General features: G+C 43.9%; 1 protein-coding gene across 1 annotated transcript; it reads right to left on the bottom strand.

Moving 5' to 3' along the window:
• Positions 1-1,454: 1,454 nt before the first annotated feature.
• Positions 1,455-18,526, bottom strand: taf6l (TAF6-like RNA polymerase II, p300/CBP-associated factor (PCAF)-associated factor). The gene is made up of 12 exons (XM_080485815.1): positions 18,232-18,526; positions 16,629-16,789; positions 16,098-16,184; positions 8,786-8,936; positions 8,501-8,551; positions 8,142-8,236; positions 7,984-8,058; positions 7,685-7,905; positions 4,715-4,847; positions 4,471-4,599; positions 2,260-2,756; positions 1,455-2,029 (listed from the first exon to the last, which is right to left on the bottom strand). Exons 2-12 carry the CDS (start codon positions 16,773-16,775, stop codon positions 1,696-1,698), a joined length of 1,920 nt encoding a protein of 639 aa, XP_080341941.1. The 5' UTR covers positions 16,776-16,789; positions 18,232-18,526; the 3' UTR covers positions 1,455-1,695.
• Positions 18,527-19,395: the final 869 nt, after the last annotated feature.

Raw genomic sequence — 19,395 nt, 5'->3', positions numbered from 1 at the left:
ACAGTTTATAGATATTACCTTCAGACAGAAGCTGGATCAGCTCCAGTTGCTGCTCCTCAGAGTCCTCCACATTATTTTATTAGGAAATCAGAAATTTACCAGTTTCCCTGTTTGAAATTGAGCGGCTGTCTGATTTAAAGTGACGTTTTACACGAGCGCCCCCAAACTTCAATGGTGAGAACAAGAACTGCATGCAGGCCGGCAACTTTATTAAAGTGAAAGAGTGAAGATTCACCCTCATGTACAAATAGAAATAAATAAAAATGATAACAAATCCTGTTTTAAAGAGGGCTCCTGTCTCTTTAAGGGGGCTGAGCCCCCCTGGCCCCCCGGAGTTTGCACCCTGCCCTTCACTACAGTTCTAAAATCAAGATTAAGAAGCATCTTCCTCCCATTAACAAATGGAACTTCAGATAAATTCAGTTTATCATCTTTATCACGGCAGTGTTTAATTGTTCTGATCAGAACAGAGAATTTATTAAACTGGGGTTAAAGTCCTCCTCAGTTCTCCCACTGTGGTCAGAGTGACCATGACCTGCACCTCCTCCACCTCCGCCTGCAGCTGCTCCTCCTCCGCCCTGAACAGCAGGCCGCCCAGCAGCTCCAGCAGGAGGTGAGGCCTGAGCCCGGTAGAGGAACCCCGGAGCGGCGGCGGGCCGGGCCATGGTCGCTGCTGGGATCCACCCTGGAACCAGATACTGAGAGATCTAAACTTTAGCAAGCAGAACCGCTGACAGGCGGACTCATTAGATCAGCGGATCCATCCAGAACAAACATAGAACCATTTCAGATCCATAAAGCAGAAGAAAGGAAAGTATCAAGTAACAGCATGGAGTTAGATTATAAGCAAATATTATATAAAAACAAAAATGCTTGTTAAAGAATTTTTACCCACACAATCAATAAAAAAGGACAACCTAGAATATCAGTAATTCCAAAATAAATTTTAAAAACTCACTGAACTTTACTGATGTTTAGTGAATTTGAGATAAGCTCAGTTATATTGATGTTTTTGTTCCTTTGAATCAGTGTTCTTTCTCCTGCTTCATTTTGCACAATGACTGCAGCAGATTTTGGTATTTTTTCTTTTAATACTTGATTGATCTGAATATTTAAAGCTGTTCACCTATGAAAGGTTTGACTAACTAATGGAAAAATCTTTGTTAATTGTGAATAATCACTTTTCTTTTAAAATTTGGTGGTTTTGACTTCGAGAATGAATGCAGGGTGTATTTATCACAGTTCAGTCGTCTATATTACCATATTATTATTATTATAATTAATCTTATATGCCTCTTTATCCAGCTCCGGGTCACCCAACAAGGTGGTGAAGTTAATCCCAGCAGGTTAAAGCTGCCAAATCAGGAGTCCTTCTAGAAAGCCTGCACACAGGGAGGACATGCAAACTGAGCCACAAACAATCACTCAAGGAAAAGACAGATAGGAGCAGGCTTCACTTATAAAAACTTTTTTAATCCAGCTGTGAGAGGACATCTAAACATTACTGGAACACAGCAGCTGAAGAACACAGCAGGGTCTGCTCCTCAAGCAGAACAAGGTTGTTGAGAACAATGTAGTGCTGCTCGTAGAAGCTTCTTTCGGGATTAACTGCTGAAATCTGTCCGAGGGTCAAACGATGAAACTGTTGGACATTTAATTTTCCTCCTGGATCGTCTACTGGTGGTCTGAGCTTGTCTACAAAGGCAGGTGAAGAGAGTAATGGGAGCAGGTCCAGCGGCGCACAGGTTTGCCCACCCGGCCAATGACTGGAAGTTTGTGGGCGTAGGCACGCGGCGGGACGGCGGAAAGGGGCGGAGTCGGGGAAAAAGTGGTCTGGAAGGGGCGTCGACCTTGACAGCGCCGACCCATCTGCCGTCCCCCGATGAGGAAGGAGAAGGCTGGCGGTCCAGTCTGAGGGGACGTGAAGCGAGCTTTGGGGAAGACGTCTCGAGACAAACCTGCAGACCGCTGCCCCGAACGTGAAGACGATGATCTGGACCGCTGCACGGAGGAGGAGCGAGCCAGAGCCCTGCAGAGGACAGCAACATCAGGTACAGAGGAACACAAGGAACATCAGCAACAGGTACAGAGGAACATGAGGAAGACGAAGAACACGAAGAACACGAGGAACATCAGCAACAGGTACAGAGGAACATGAGGAAGACGAAGAACATGAGGAACACCAGCAACAGGTACAGAGGAACATGAGGAACAAACGGGTACAGCCTCCACTTGATAAAACCTCAAACTTCTTCTCACCTGCCCGATCCAGTTGCTGCCAGGCTGGGGGGCGCTGGGTCTGTGCGGGGGCTCCCGTCCTGCCTGGGGCTGATGTTGAGGTTGGCAGTCAGCTGGGGCATTTTGCGGGTGGTGTCAGAGTTGGAGGCGGGGCCTGGGAGCTCCTTCCTGCTGTCGCTGGTTTGCGGGGGGGCACAGGGCGTGTAGCCCCCAAACCCCGGCCCTGTGCTGAAGCGGACTGCCAGACTGTCCCCAAAGAAGGAGTAAAGTTCACAGTACATGTCTGGGAGCGGGACAGGGGCCCATTCCTCCCAGGGGCAGCCGGCCCCGCCCGCCTGCAGGTGGCTGGCGATTCCCAGGGTAGCGTCTGAGAGGGGCTCTGGGGGGGGGCTGAGGCCCGGGGAGCTCACCCTGTAGCCCATGGCCCCCACCACGCAGCCCGGCTGAGAGCTGGAGCCCCCCTCAGCCGGCTGAGACAGAGACAGAGCCTTCATCTTCAGCAGGCGCTCCACTGCCACCTGCAGGACACAGAGCAGAACTGCAGCTGGAGAAGCGTGACACAACACAGTTCTACTGTAGTTTGACTGTAGATTTGTTATGAATTGTTGTTTTCAACCATTTATCAGCTGCCTTTGACACGGTCGACCACATCATTCTCCTCCACCACCTGAGATCTACCATTGGACTCTCAGAGTCAGTACATAACTGGTTCTATCATTTCTGACCAACAGAACTGAGTATGTTGCCCCGGTCTCACACCCACGTCGTCACCTGCAGTGTTCCTCAGGGCTCAGTGCTGGGCCCCACCTTCTTCTCCATCTACCTGCTCCCTTGGGAAACTGTCATAGCCAGACATGGAATATCATTCCATTGCTACGCCGATGATACTCAGCTCTACCTCCGAACACTCCCTACATCCTCCGCTCCCCTGCCTGCATCCACCCTGACCAGCTGCCTGGAGGAGATCGAGGCATGGACGAAGCTCAACTTCCTGCAGCTGAACTCCTCCAAAACCGAAGCCATCCTCATTGGCACACCACATCAGGTCCTCCACCATCACCAGCATCTTTCTACCACCTTAGGAACATCGCCAAACTCCGCCCAACACTCACTCTGACTGATGCAGAGAAGCTTGTCCACACCTTCGTCTCCTCAAGGCTGGACTACTGCAACGCACTCCTCATCGGGATCTCTGGCAAGAGCCTCCAAAGACTGCAGTACACCCAGAACAGCAGCCAGGATCCTGATGAGGGTCCGAAAACACGACCACATCACTCCCATCCTGAAATCCCTTCACTGGCTCCCTGTCCAACTCAGAATTGAGTACAAGGTCTCCCTCCTCACCCACCAGCGCATCATGTCTGGTTCCATCCACCAACCACACGATGACCACAGACTGTCCAGGAGTTGACTGATGCTTTGATCCAAGTCTGGGAGGCCATTTCTCAGGAGGTCATCCCTCAGGAGAACATCCCTCAGGAGAACGTCCCTCAGGAGAACATCCCTCAGGAGAACATCCCTCAGGAGGTCATCCCTCAGGAGAACGTCCCTCAGGAGAACGTCCCTCAGGAGAACATCCCTCAAGAGAACATCCCTCAGGAGGTCATCCCTCAGGAGAACGTCCCTCAGGAGAACGTCCCTCAGGAGAACGTCCCTCAGGAGAACGTCCCTCAGGAGAACATCCCTCAGGAGAACATCCCTCAGGAGAACATCCACAGCCTAATAAGAACCATGCCCAGGCGTTGTAGGAAGGTCCTAGAGGCAGGTGGAGGCCACACACACTATTGAGACTCATTTGGACTTGTCTGGAGGAATTTTACCTGACGTTGGATCAGCCTGCAATGTGATTCTCTACTTTTATTTTGATAGGATTCCAAACCCAGACCTCCATTGGATAATAGTTTTGTTTACATTGATCATTTTTATGTTATTTTGTTCTTAACGCACTCTACTATATATTGAATAAAGACTTTTAACTGCAATATTTCATTCATTGAGATTGAGGATGTGTTGTTTTAGTCTTCCCTTTATTTTTTTGAGCAGTGTATAACCACAATAAATGTATTCCTACAGGAAGAAATCTGTAATCCTTCATATTGTTCTAATAAGGTTTAGTGGGGAGGAAAATGTTATGATCGTATTTGTTTCCATTCAGCTAACATGAGTGTTAAATGTCTTTGTTTGATCCCGACACTCAGAGAACTTGTGGAAGCAGCTGAGAGCAGCACTGACCAGGATGGCTCCGTACACTTTGTGTCCGTCAGCTTTGACCTGAGCGTTGGACACCGAGTAGTCGTCCAGCACGGCCTGCAGGTTGGCCCAGTAGGCAGGGAGGTGAGGGAAGAGCACGCGCTCCACAGCCTGACACACACACACATACAATTTGAGAATAAACCATGACTTGCAGCTCCAGTAAAGCCGTCAGAGATGTCTCTCTGAGGAGAGCAGGAGAATAAATCCAGAAACACATCATTACCTTCCATCCCAGAGCGTGCAGGCCCACAACGGCTCCGTAGTGTGAGCACAGCGGCCTCACGGGGTCTGACAGAACCTTCTGGAGAGATAGTAGGATCTGGTGGTAGAGACCACTCACCAGGTCACCGTGAGTCCTGCAGAGAGAAGCCAAAACCAGGCGGGAGGCCTTTACTCATCAGGCTGCTTAAGTGTGTGTGTGTGTGTGTGTGTGTGTGTGTGTGTGTGTGTGTGTGTGTGTGTGTGTGTGTGTGTGTGTGTGTGTGTGTGTGTGTGTGTGTGTGTGTGTGTGTGTGTGTGTGTGTGTGTGTGTGTGTGTGTGTGTAGCATAAACAACAAGACGTCAAGTTATTCATAGAGGACCCATTGGAACCCAGACTCACTGGAAAACTGAATCACACTATGAGCTTGAAGTAATGCACCTTTTGTGCTTCAGGTGGCAGCAGAGAGTCACTGTAGACACTGATCTGCTCATTTCAATGGACTTCAGGTCTAACCTGCATCAGCAATAACACAGATTAACTGATTACTTTTCGTGAATTTATGACTTTTGGCGAGCTGCTCACTGCGAGACCTGTTAGCATTAGCCATAGCTTACTTCTCCCCTGTAGTTTTATTTACCTCCCAACATCAGCATTAAGTTTTCCTCTTAAGAGCTGTCTGACGCAGAGATCGATGCTTGAACATCCATATTTCCAATTCCACAAATTCTGTTGGTGTCAAAATACTCAATATTTACATTGTAACTACAATTTTATCAAAGTTGGTCAATATAACTTCCTCTTTGGTAATTAGTGACAATGTTGCCAGTTACCTTGAAAAAGTAATCCGATTACTGATTACTAGTTACTCTTTTTAAAAGTAACTAAGTTAGATTACAAATAACTTTTTAGTTACTTTCAGCAGCAGCCGACAACAACCTCTCCCGAAGGCCACACCCTCTCACATAGGCCACACCCTCTACGGAAGGCCACACCTTCTCATGGAGGCCACACCCCCTACTGAAGGCCACACCCTTTCCCAAAAGCTACACCCTCTCCCGAAGACCACACCCTTTCATGAAGGCTACACCCCCTACTGAAGGCCACACCCTCTACTGAAGGCCACACGCCCTCCCGAAAGCTACACCCTCTCCCGAAGGCCACACCTTCTCCTGAAGGCCACACCCCCTACTGAAGGCCACAGCCCATCCCGAAAGCTACACCCTCTCCCGAAAGCTACACCCTCTCACGAAGGCTACACCCTCTCCCGAAAGCTAGACCCTCTCCCAAAGGCCACACCTTCTCCTGATGCCACACCCTCTCATGAAGGCCACACCCCCACTGAAGGCCACACCCTCTCCCGAAAGCTACAACCTCTCGTGAAGGCCACACCCTCTCCCAAAGGCTACACCCCCTCCTGAAGGCCACACCCCCTACCGAAGGCCACACCTTCTCCGGAAGGCCACACCTCCTGAAGGCCACACCCTCTCCTGAAGTCACACTGCTGCTCTGCCTTTGCTGGTCATATCCAGTGTCTGGATGTTTCAGTTCCCCAATATGAAAATCATTTACATAAAAAGGCAGATCACTACTAACCGTGCTATGCTAAATGCTAAAGGTACGTTCACAGTGCATTAGTGAATTGATACAGCGCTGCTACGCTCTCTAGCTAGTTGGCGGGTTAACAGGCAGGATGGCAACGCTAGAGACGATAAAGACATTTTCACTACTTCCTTTTGAGGACAAACAGCAGCTTGTAAAAGATAGGAGACCAACACCTGAACTACAGACAGCTCTGCAGGAGTGGTTTCATCACCACAGACGCTCTGCAGGAGTGGTTCATCACCACAGAAACTCTACCGTCAGAGTTGTTTTCATTTTCTCTGTTTCTGTGTTTCCAACATGAACAACGATGCTCTGCCAGGTCATGAGATTGATCTTGTTGGGAGAGTCTGGAGACTGATATTGAATTATTGTTTAAGTTCCTTTAATGCTGTTTTACCATCTTGATTTTCTTAGATTAACACTCGCCAGCCGAAACATATTGTAGCATCATGGAGCTGCAAAGCATTATGGGAGTTGGTTTGACGGTGTTTCAAATGTCTTTATTTTGGGGTTTTATTAGGCTTGTTAGTGTTGCTAATGATTGTTTGGGTTGTGCTTTTATTGCTTAGTTAGTGTAGTTAGTTAGTTCATCTAGTTTAGTTTAATATTTGGAAGTTGGCAACCAGGAGTGAGAGGGTTTTGTGCTTCATGTCTTCCTGCCATGGTGTTCCTGTTTGGGGTATCAAAGTAAAAGCCTCTGCTGATTGCAGTTGGTATGATAATTGTCATTGGTATCAACATTAGTGGGCTGGTTATGCAACGCTCAGCCTACCATGGTGCTCACGACACGTCACTGGTCCTAACACATTACTGGAATCACTAATCATAGATGCCAGTAATGTGTTAATTAGTAACCTGTAGCAACCAATAATTATCAATTACATAAAAAGTGCCAGTAACAAGATAATTTCTACATTTCAAATGTAATAAATCTAATGTTGTTGTTGTTTGGCCCTTGGCTCCTTCTGGAGCACAGGCCATCAATGACTTCGCAAAATCCATAATGTAACAAAATAGTGAAAAAACTAAATATTTATATAAACATTTTAGATGAACAAACTGCCCCAAAACTGCAAATGTGTTGTGTTGCTGATTTGTGTGGTAATAAAAACACCAACTAATGTTTATTTCTTCTTAATTCTTTCAGTATGTCATGTGTAGGTCCTTCCAGATAACGGTGCTCTTTCTCTTCGGATTTAACCTGACGTGACTTTGTTTTTCTGAATCTACACTTTCCTCTAACAGAAGAGGAACAGCTCATTAACTTTGGCATTTCTAGTCATTTCTTATTTTTAAGTTTTAAAACAGGGTTTTTTTTCTCTATACTTGTACAGTTTCTGACTGTTCAATGGACTGGAGTGTTTTCAGAAGTTGGGGCTGAGACTGACCAGAAGATGTGGCTGAGGAGCAGAGCAGCGTAGTCTCGGAGGGTCCAGTGGTCGTTGAGCGGGTTGATGGAGGCTGCCAGCGGCTCCAAGATGCAGTACATGACACTGGACACCAGGCTGCGCACGTAGGAGCCCAGGTAAAGGTAGGGGTTCTGCACCAGGCTCTTCACCATGTGCAGCAGCCGGTTGAGCTGCTCCAGGTCGTGGCTCACCGACTTCACCTGGAAGACCATCGACATACTGAGAATACACATCAGAGAAAGAGAGAGAGAGAGAGAGAGAGACGTGTGGAAACCTACTCCACTGATGACGTAGACGAAATATGGCAGCAGGGCGGCCATCTTGGAGTTGGACTGGAGGTCCAGCAGAGCCACCTGAGACACACACGGACAGAGGTCATGAAGGTCATGAAGGTCACGGAGTCAGACGAAGGAGCTTCAGATCAACACCAGCTCACCTTCATGAGGTGGGGGTCTTCTCCCAGGATGGCCCGTGTGATCTGCTGGTAGTACTTCAGCAGGTCGTCTGACAGCGACTGCACCGCAGATGGAACTGGAACCATTTAACACACACGTTACAGCAACACACAGATATCACTCTTCAGTCCACACTCACACAGATATCACTCTTCAGTACACACACACACACACACACACACACACACACACACACACACACACACACACACACACACACACACACACACACACACACACACACACACACACACACACACACACACACAGATATCACTCTTCAGTCCACACACTGCCTGATTTCACTGTTGCGTGCAGACAAGCTGTTGTTGGCTCTCACCTGTCCCCTGAGGCTCCAGGTTTCCTTTCCCGTCCAGGTACGACACGTTCACTGAGGGGAGACAGGGTGTCGTAAAGAGTGTGTCCACACTGAGCGGGTGTAATCTGATTACAGTGCTGGTCAAATTTAAATGCAAGACCATAATAAGACACTCACGTATTCACGCTGTTTACAGACACACTGAGTGGTGAAGTTATAAAAACCTGATACATGTCTGAAGTCTGTCTCAGTGTGCAGGGAAATCTAAGTCCTCTTCACTGGGCTGATCTGCTGCTGAGCTCGTACCTCGGACCATCGTCTCTGCACAGCCTTTGGGGATGTTGGTGGCCAGAGCCAGCTCCACCAGGTTGATGTCGCGGTCCTCCACAAAGTGAAGCTCTCCTTCTTTCACCGAGCGAAAGGGCAGAGAGTCCTGAGCGCCGTATCCACAGACAGCCTGGTGGAGACAGAAGACGCAGCACAAGAGTCAACGGAGCAAAACCACTCAAAAAAACAGACAAAACATGTAAGCTCTGACTTCCGGCTTGGCGGAGCATGGAGTAGGTCGCAGCACCAGGAGCTCCTGCTGAGATTTTGTTATTTAAGTAATTATCCAGTATTTTTGCACAATTACCAAACTCCTGCACTTCACCCTCCTGAATTATTTAAGGAAACCTCATTTTGTAGTTTCCGATGCCCCCCAAGCTTCAGAAGAACGCGACCCAGCCACGGCCTGCTCCAGACGCTCCGCCCCCGCCTCACAGTGGTGCAGCGGCGCCCGGAGTATCACAGCCGCAAGCCGAAGCGGACATTGGTGCTTTAAAGGCTGGACTTCTTTGTGCGCTTTGCGAGGACATCAGAGCTATGTTCAAAGACGAGCTGCATGCGGCACTGGAGGAGAACTTTATATCGATTAAATCCGAGCTTTCTCAGCAATCTCTCTCTACCTGCACAGATGACATCGTCTCACTTCGTGCCAAGATGGAAGCCATGTCGAAAGATATGGTCAAACTGGAGGATAAATGCGAGGATTTAGAGCCCAGATCCAGGTGCAATAATCTCCGTGTTGTCGGTGTACCAGAGGAGCAACATGTATCCACGGACTTTGTATCGATACTTCTGAAGGAGGTTTTTGGTCTGGAGAAAGAGCCCGTGGTGGATCGTGAACATCGGTCTCTGGGCCCCAAACCCAATCCTGGCGGATATCCCCGTACTGTAGTGACACGATTACACTATTACTCGGATTGTGTCAACATTCTTCAGAGAGCCAGGGAGTCACAGCGGATAAAGGTAAAGACAATCTCCATCTTCCCGGACCACACCGCTAAAACGGCTCGGGCTGCTTTGAATGAGCACCGTCGCCAGCTGAGGTACATTCCAGGAGTCCGCTTCGGCGTCCTCCACCCAGCCAAGCTCCGCATCACATACGAGGGGGTGCAGCGTGACTTCAACTCACCGGGGGAAGCTCAGGTTTACATTAAGACTATCACTAAATAAATCTGGTTCACTAGAACTGTGAAATAATATGCAGGATTACGGAAAAGGGAACTTCTCGAGTGAGTTTTGAATCATTTATTGTCTCTTTCATTCTATCTTTATTACTTCTTTTGATTTTTTTATTAATCATTATTATTGCATTATTGTCATTTGTTTTTTATTGTTATAATCATTACTAGGTCTCAGTATATTGACACTTTTGATTTACTGGTGGTGGAGAGACCATTTTTGCCTCGTTTTTATTGTTCTCATTCAAACTCACCAGGGGAAGCAGAGCTTTACATTAAGACTCTTATTCAATACGAGTGCCAAACATTTTCAGTGAATTACTCTGCAGGAGCTCGTTTGTTCGGGTATAGTTCGTGTTACAATCGGGAGCCTTTTTATTTTGGATTGCTGTTTAGGGTTTGCACTGCCGTTTCTGTCGTTTGGGGATGGAGACACCTGCTGTGCAGGAGGGTGGGGGGAGGGTGTGTGTTAAAGCGTTGTGGTCATTTTTGGTCTGTCATTTTGCTTTTATTTGGTTACGTGGGTTTTTTTGTTTGTTTTTTTTGGGGGGGGGGGGGGGGATGTCAGTCTACCATGTCTTTTTTTTTCTTCTTTTTTTAAAGTATAATGCCTGTAACTAGTACTCCAAGTCAGAACCTAACTAATATTGGTGGAATTCGATTATTCACCTGGAATGTAAAAGGATTAAATAGCCCTAGTAAACATTGTAAAATATTTCTACATTTGAAACGCCTTAAAAGTGATGTAATTTTTCTCTGGGAGACTCATCTACGGGACAGGGATCATATTAGACTCAGGTGTCCATGGTTGGGACCAGTGTTTCACTCTACACCAGGGGTCTCAAACTCAATGTACCCGGAAGCCGCTGGAGGCAGAGTCTGGGTGAGGCTGGGCCGCATCAGGGATTCCACAAAAAAAGTTGTACAAAAAATCTTCAAATGTCATTATTAACAGTTTTAATGATTTCTTCTGAACATGAAGTGTCCAGAACATGAATGGAACAATGAATGTAGATCATGAACGGCTCTTCTGAAAATGGTTTCTCTTGCCTACATTCCTTATGACATATCTGAGCCACATTTGGCTTGAGAAAAGAAACGGTTAAGACCCTCAAAATATCTAGAACAGCGGTCAGCAACCCGCAGTTTTTTGGTCTCTCGAACTGTGAACCGTCATCTCTCTAACAACACAGATATTTGTGGAAGTCTACTCTCATGATTAATATATAGTGGAAGATGGAACATAATCTCAAAAGAGCAGCAAATTTGATTAGCTTCTGATGATATCTAAATTGGCTAGAATAGATTTATAATTACATGCCATAACTTTTTTAATATGTTATGTAGATGAATTAAGCTATAGCTTTAGACACTCATCAATCATGAAGAGCACCATGGCAGCATCACACCCCACACAAAACTCTCTTCACTCCTGGTTGCCCACCCACAACTAATAAACCAAACTAAACTAGATGAATTTACGAACTACATGAACAAAGCAACAAAAACACAACACAACACAATCATTACCAAGACTACAAACCTAATATAACCCCCAATAATTACATCTAAAACGTGACGTACAGAAACTCCCATGATGCACTGCAGCGATCCGCTCCGCGATCACCAAGCGGATCGCTCCAGTGCAGAGGCACCAGGCCCAGATGAGTTCTCTGTTGAATTTTTTAAGAAATTTGCAAACAAACTCACTCCATTGTTGGCCTCGGTGTACAATGAATCTTTGGAATGTGGTTCGCTGCCCCGACACTATCTCAAGCAGTAATCACAGTTCTTCTAAAGAAAGATAAAGACTCTACATCTTGTGCTTCCTACAGACATATATCTCTTTTAAATGTTGATGTAAAAATCCTGGCTAAAGTATTGGCTTGTCGTCTTGAGAAAATCTTGCCTTCGATCATTTCTGAGGAGCAAACTGGTTCATCAAAGACCGGAAATTGTTTTATAAAGTCGGCACACTTCTAAATGTGATCCTCTCTCACCACTCCTCCACCAGTCCAGAAGTTGTAAAGTTCGGTTTTAGGTCAATTTGGCTTTGGAACTCGATTTATCTCATGGATTCGGTTATTGTATGATTCACCTCAGTCCAGTGTCCACACAAATAATGTTAATGATATGTATAAGGTTTCTAAGCTACTGCATTTTGTACTGTTTGCTGATGACACAAATATTTTTCACTCAGGGGACAACATAGTACAATTGCAGGAGGAAATAACTACAGAAATGAACAAATTAAAAAAATGGTTTGACAGCAACAAATTATCATTAAATTTAGGAAAGACAAAAATAATGCTATTTGGCAATTGTAAAATGAATGCACAGGTAAAACTAAAAATGGAGGGGGTAGAAATTGAGAGAGTTCATGAAATTTAATTTCTGGGGGTAATTATAGACGACAAAATGAGCTGGAAACCACATATCAAACATATACAGAGTAAAGTCTCAAGAAACATCGCAGTAATGAATAAAGCAAAGAAGGTCTTGGATGGCAGATCGCTCCATACTCTATACTGTTCACTAGTCTCTCCTTATTTGCAGTAGTGTGCTGAAGTTTGGGGCAACAACTACAAAACCACATTATCTTCAATAAATATCCTTCAGAAAAGAGCAATACGGATCATTCACAAAGCCGGTTATCAGGAACACACAAACACATTATTTCTGAAGTCAAAATTACTCAAGCTTACTGACATTGTGCAATACCAAACAGCTCAAACAATGTTCAAAGCAAAACATAATCTATTACCAGGGAATTATCAACAATTGTTCAAAAATGATGAAGAGTCTTACAATCTAAGGAGGAAATGTAACTTTAAACAACCAAGATTTCGTACGACCAGAAAAGGGTTTTGTCTATCAGTATGCGGGGTGAGACTACTGAACGGGTTTAGTGTGGAACTGAAGCAATGTCCAAATATGAGACAGTTTAAAATGCTATATAAAAATATGATTTTCAAAAGGTACGAGGAAGAAGAAGGTGTGGCCAATCACTAGGCTATTTTTAGGGGCAAATGTCTGGTCATTTCTTTTGGTTATTTATATTGTTCGTTCTTTCCTTGTACTGTGGGCTTGTGTGTGGGTATAGGTGTTTATGTCTGTCTGTAGGTATGTATGAATGGACGTGTATGTATATATATTCTATGTACTGCACAGGACACGTGTCTCTCTGTGTGTGTGTGTGTGTGTGTGTGTGTGTGTGTGTGTGTGTGTGTGTGTGTGTGTGTGTGTGTGTGTGTGTGTGTGTGTGTGTGTGTGTGTATGTAAGAGACGGAAGGAACTAATTATGTTATTTACTTGGGACTAGGGGTGAGAGTAAATAAGTTTTACTTCTTCTCACTCCTTTTCGAATACTCATCTGACGATGTCTTTCTTGATTTATTTTATATTATTATTCATTTATTTATTTGAGGAAAACTTTGTTGTTAATTTTCTTTTTTTTTTTCCTTATTTGTTTTCGTACCTTATTCGAAATAAACATTTCAATCAATTCAATCAATCAAAACCTCCAGTTATTTTGCTCTATCCCGAGGCACTAGACAGGGGCGTCCATTATCGCCCTTCCTTTCTGCTCTGGCTATCGAGCCCTTATCCATATCCTTACAGTCACTCCCTCAGTTTCAAGGAATCTCTCGTTTTGGTATGAACCCCAAATTGTCCCTTTATGCAGATGATTTTTATACATTTCTGATCAGAGTCTTAGCGTTCCCTCAATTATATCGTTACTGGAAAAATTCAGTTTACTCGCAGGATACAAAGTTAATCTACTTATCGTAGATAATCGTAGCCTAACTTCCTGTACTATTACTGGTCAGCTCACATTCATAAATTGAACTATTGGCTCCAGTTACAAGACTTGTTGTGGTGTAAACTTGAACACTTGTCTTGTTCCTCATCGTCACTGGAAGCGTTGTTGTCTTCCTCTCTTCCAATTAATCCCTCTAAATATACAAAAAACCCGGTGGTACAGTCCTCTTTGAAAATATGGTCACAATACAGGAACCAATTTAAGTTTCTTTCAGCATCAATAACAATGCCAATCATGAAAAATCTTCTATTTCCCCCCAGGCTCACCGACGCCACATACATGCAGTGGAAAAATGCTGGCATCAAAACTTTTAAGGACCTCTATAAGAATGATAGCTTTTTAAGTTTCTCTGACCGATGCTCGGCAGAGGGACTTCCAGTCACTCATTTCTGCATTCAGATTCGGCATTGTGTATCTTCTCTGTTTCCATCCTATCCCTTTCTTCCAACCGCCCATCCGTGGGAAGAGTTGCTGTCCCTTGAACCCAATCGAAAGTCAATTATATCTGTGGTATACAGGCGGCTCACGGACTTGGAAGGACAATCAACAGATAAAATTAGAAAATCATGGGAAAAGGAGTTAAGTATACAAATTTCTGACCAACAGTGGAAAAAAGCCATATTAGTGATTTGTGCCGGTACTCCCTCTGCAAGGCTACAGTTAATTTAATTCAAGGTATTATATAGGGTTCACTACTCAAAAACCCGTCTATCTGAAATCTACCCACAGATCATGGATCAATGTGAAAGATGCCAGGCCAGCCCTTGTAACCTGAGTCACATGTTCTTTTTGTGTCCAAGTCTTAACAACGTTTAGAGCCAATATTCCACGATTCTTTCCAAAGTTCTTAAAACTGAAGTTGTTATGAACCATTTCTTGGCTGTTTTTGGGGTTCCAGTAAACACTTTGCTCACAGAACCTGCTCACTCTAAAATATTAACTTTTACATCACTAATAGCTAGACGGAATATTTTACTTCTTTGGAAATCTTCTAAGGTGCCTTCAGTATCTCTGTGGCTACGAGATGTTTTGTCATTCATTAAAATGGAGAAAATTATTTTCTCAGCTAAAAGTGATAAAGATCTATTTGATACAAAACGGGGCCCCTTTTTGGACTACTGCAAATCCTTGGACTCTCGGCCTGCCTGACATTCCCCCCTTTCTCTTTTTTTCTATTTTGTTTTGTTTTCTATTTTGTTTTATTTTGTATGTACAGTTATATTGGTATAACGTTTGATATATGTTCAAAAAAATGTATGTGAATGTGTGTAGTGTGTATAAATAGTTGACTAATTATGATACACAAAAGAAATCATTTGTTGTAATGAGTGACGTGTGTCTTTGTTAGAAAATATTGTATATAATGGAAAACTGCTGATTGAAATGTTGTTACAGTGTTGTATCTTCTAATCAACAAATTGAAAAAAAACCCAAAAAAACATGCAAGCTCTATTTCTCGATAACGTTTGTTTGGATTTATGCTGGAAAAACCTTCTGTGAGCCTTCAGGTTACATGCTTCTACAAACCCTCTCATACATGCAGAGATATTTTCTCCTGGAAAAACATGAATTCTTTCACTGCAATCAGCCGTTCAGTTCGAAGAGCTGCAAAAACAGAGAGCACTACAGGTCACACGCACTCCTTTCCTAAAGTAATGGGAACCATTAATTCCAGTTCAATCGGTCTTTTGGAGATGTATCATTTAAATGCTGATATAATGATTCATTTGAGATTTATTGTGAAGCCCTGATGTAATTCCTGCTCATGGGATTAAGTTTTCCCATCTTTATTGAGTAGATAGACCACAGTTGGGAGTAGCTTAATCACACATCCAAGAACCTGACAGAGTTGAACGACAGCGAGTCCAAACTGTGAGACATGCAGCTTTTTGCCTGGTATGTTCATATTAAGCAGAACTGAGATGAATTTATGGCCCTGCTCTGATGACAGATTTTTATGTAGAGTCCTATTTGGAGGCGAACAAAAATGATCTATTGAATATACATACATCTATAATTTTCACATAATTTTTATTGTGTCAGTGGCCATTAAACAAACTCTACTAAAACACTGCATTCACAGGAGGCTAATTATTAGCAGCAATTATAAAACTTTTTTAACATGGTGCAGGCCAGATGCTCTCCTTTGGTGGGCCGGTTGTTTGAGCTTCACCTACACAGCTCTTTTCACTGCTACAGCCGATGCCACACGCCGACCGTCCAGACTACGATCGCCCTACATGAACTTTATCATCTGGAGAAGTTTCTCCAGTTCACTCTGACCTCTCACCTCCACGTTGCTCCAGCGCAGAGCTCTGTTGAAGTCTTCCACTGTCAGCTTCCTCCTCTTGGCGTGCCGCATGAACTGAGAGCTGCTCTGTTTGGCGCACGCGCGCACACACAGACACACAGACACACAGACACACACACACACACACACACACACACACACACACACACACACACACACACACACACACACACACACACACACACACACACACACACACACACACACACACACACACACACACACACACACACACAAAATACTAACTCCATAAAACATTGAAAGAAAAACCGATGTTTCTGTGTGCTAAAATGAAATCACCAACTCCTCTCTGCAGACTGCACACTGAAGTGGCCAAACATCATCTCACTGGTGAGGCCAAAGTTCTTTGTCAGTTGAATACTGGTTCAGCTGGTTAGGAAGCTGACCTTTGGGAATATTTGCCCCGTAGCAGTACAAACTGTATGAATTGTGGTTGTCAATGATGTGCTGGTTGTTATCAGAGAGAAAGATGTCCACATGTAGTCTGACCTGCGTCGCCTCCCTCAGCCGGTAACACACGTCCTCGGCCAGCAGGGCGGCCACGTCGTCTCCGAGCTCCACGCCAGCACTCTCCGCCATGAGTTTGACCGAGTCCCGGGACACCTCGGCAAAGCGGCGCTCCTCCCGGTCTGCCATCGTCACGCCAACCGCTGTGAAGACAACACAAAGAGATAAGCTACCAATGACCTGCTGAGGTTTATGAGCTCCAGTACTCATTCAGGGACTGATCACACATCTGCAAACAGCTGGTGTCTGAGGTATTTGACAACACTGAGTGGATAAATCAAGTTGAACCAATCAAACACAGTGACTGCATGTCAGTTTATCTGATTAGATCTGACACCTAAACAATCCAAACAAACATTTCAACTTCAGTGAACCCTAGATATGTCTCCAATACAAGAAGCACAATGAAGGTTAGAAAGCAGAGGTTCATTTCTGTGTCATGGAGCCATTCAGTCACAAAAGCTATTACTACTCTTTAGAATTTCACAGATTTTTTAATAGAATAGAATAGAATAGCTTTATCTGTCATTATATGTCTCATATAATGAAATTACATGTTGCTGCTTGCTACTGACACACAGAATGTCATTAAATATTTAATTACTGTATATATGTAGGTAGGTAGGTATATATAGGTGTGCATTTTCTGAAAATCAAATCAAAGCAAACTTTATGTCCTTTGATTCTGACAAAAACTGATGTACAGAGACCCCCAAACCAACTCCCGATCAGTAATCACATTTACAGTTAATTGTTAAAAAAGCTCTGTGTAAAAGAAAGTGGTTTGTTCACATTAAATCATAGCATTTAAGTAGTTAAAAATCTGTCAAATAATGTGTATTTGGTATTTTTGCTTACATCACAAGTAGAAACAATAATTAAATTAAACACAAGGTTGAATAAAGCACGTCAAGTCATCCCCACTACCTCACACATCAAAATATGAAGGTTAAGTGCAAAACTTTTAAATGGGAGTTTCAGTCTTATTCTATTGGATCTGAAGCCCCGTTTGCCATGATATCTGATAGCATGAGAGTCCAGGAAATTAGTTCAAATCCAGTAACGGAGGTTCTAATTTACACGTATGTGAAAGAGCCCCTGCTGTAATCCAGGTTTGGTGCTTCCAGTGGTTAGAAATTACTCTCAGAACAGGATTAATTCACAATCAGCTCACAATTAGTTTAGTGGTGGCCCTGGATGTCTAAACACTCCTCATGTTTTCAGGTTTTATTAATCTTTGCAACTCCCAGAATCAAGCAGAACACAGTATGTGGAGATAAATGGGATTAACTCACTGTTTGTGAGATATTAGCGATTAGAAATAAATTAAACTGGCTCATACTTCTAACAGCAGGAGGGTGGTTTAATCTGTTATCAGAAAACTAAATAAGTGCTGAACCTGTGAGGTAATTCGTAGTACAAACAAAACAAGAAGTAAATAAATACCTGCTGCTGCAGATTTAGAACTGATGCTGAAACAAACACTGAGCCACATCACATGCTAACTGCTAACCAGCTGGGAACAAAAGTGCACAAAAAAGCAACACATAGTCCGTAACATCCTCACTATGACCGTTTTTTTTACCTTCTTGGCTGAACCGTTTGAATGGTGGATGTAATTCCCGTCAGAAATTAAGTTTGAATTTAGTTTTAGGAGCTGTCGCACGGCTAGCTGCACGTTAGCGGAAAGCTAACAACATCCGGCCGAGCCTTCAGAGTAAAAACACTCAACGTCATTCGTTTAACGACTCATTATATTATATTATATATCACGATATCATGATATTGGCGTGTTCAAAATGTAATTGTTTATATTGGACCAGGAAAAATCACTTCCCCGCTTCATTTACGGGTATCTTGACTGTATTGGGGCTCCTGCTGCGTTCATGTACCGTCGAATATTTGTTATCGATTGTGAACTTAATGACGTCAAAAACAATATCATGGAGACATAAACAGGTAGCCACACACATGTATGATGAAAACAGATATACACATATAGACACACAAGTATAATCAAAGACATATACTGAACAGAGACAGAAATGTAGAATTGGACGCCTTAGTGACTGCTGCGGCTGCTGCTGCTATGGAGGTGACGTTCAGCATGGCCGCCATCTTGGATGAGGACCCAATTTGTTTACAGTTGTTACAAATGGCACACATGTAGATGAGATCCCGAATGGTCCTGTACTTTAGAAAACATGCCCTAAATATATGTAATATGTTTGAATAAATGTTGAGCATTTTGCTCAAAAACCCCCCAAATAGGAGTTGGTTATTATCTCACACACACACACACACACACACACACACGCTCGCACGCACGCAGAGAGAGAGAGAGAGAGAGGGAGAGAGAGAGAGAGAGAGAGAGAGAGAGAGAGAGAGAGAGAGAGAGAGAGAGAAAGAGATGTGCAGCGAGTGTTGACGTAATCAAACAAATTACTCTGTGTATTTATTTTGGGATGTAATATATTTTAATGTGCAAAAGCATCTTGTATCATAACTACATGTCTACGGTTCGCAACAAACAACAAATCCACGTGGTAATGTGTGAAAAAGAGAGCTATAATTATTTTCATTATGGAAATATATCTTCATCCATTGAAGTGAATGCACTGCAGACCTCATCCAAGATGGCGGCGAAGCTGATACAATAAGTTGGGAATTTATTGTATGCGTTTTAACTGTGGATTTCTTGAAATTATTCTTGTGTTACTTTAAGATGCGCAAGGCAACTAAAAGAGAA

This window comes from Lipophrys pholis, assembly GCF_963383615.2.
Source record: "Lipophrys pholis genome assembly, chromosome: 18".
Classification (NCBI taxonomy): Eukaryota; Metazoa; Chordata; class Actinopteri; order Blenniiformes; family Blenniidae; genus Lipophrys; species Lipophrys pholis.
This window is presented reverse-complemented; position numbering and strand designations above follow the sequence as displayed.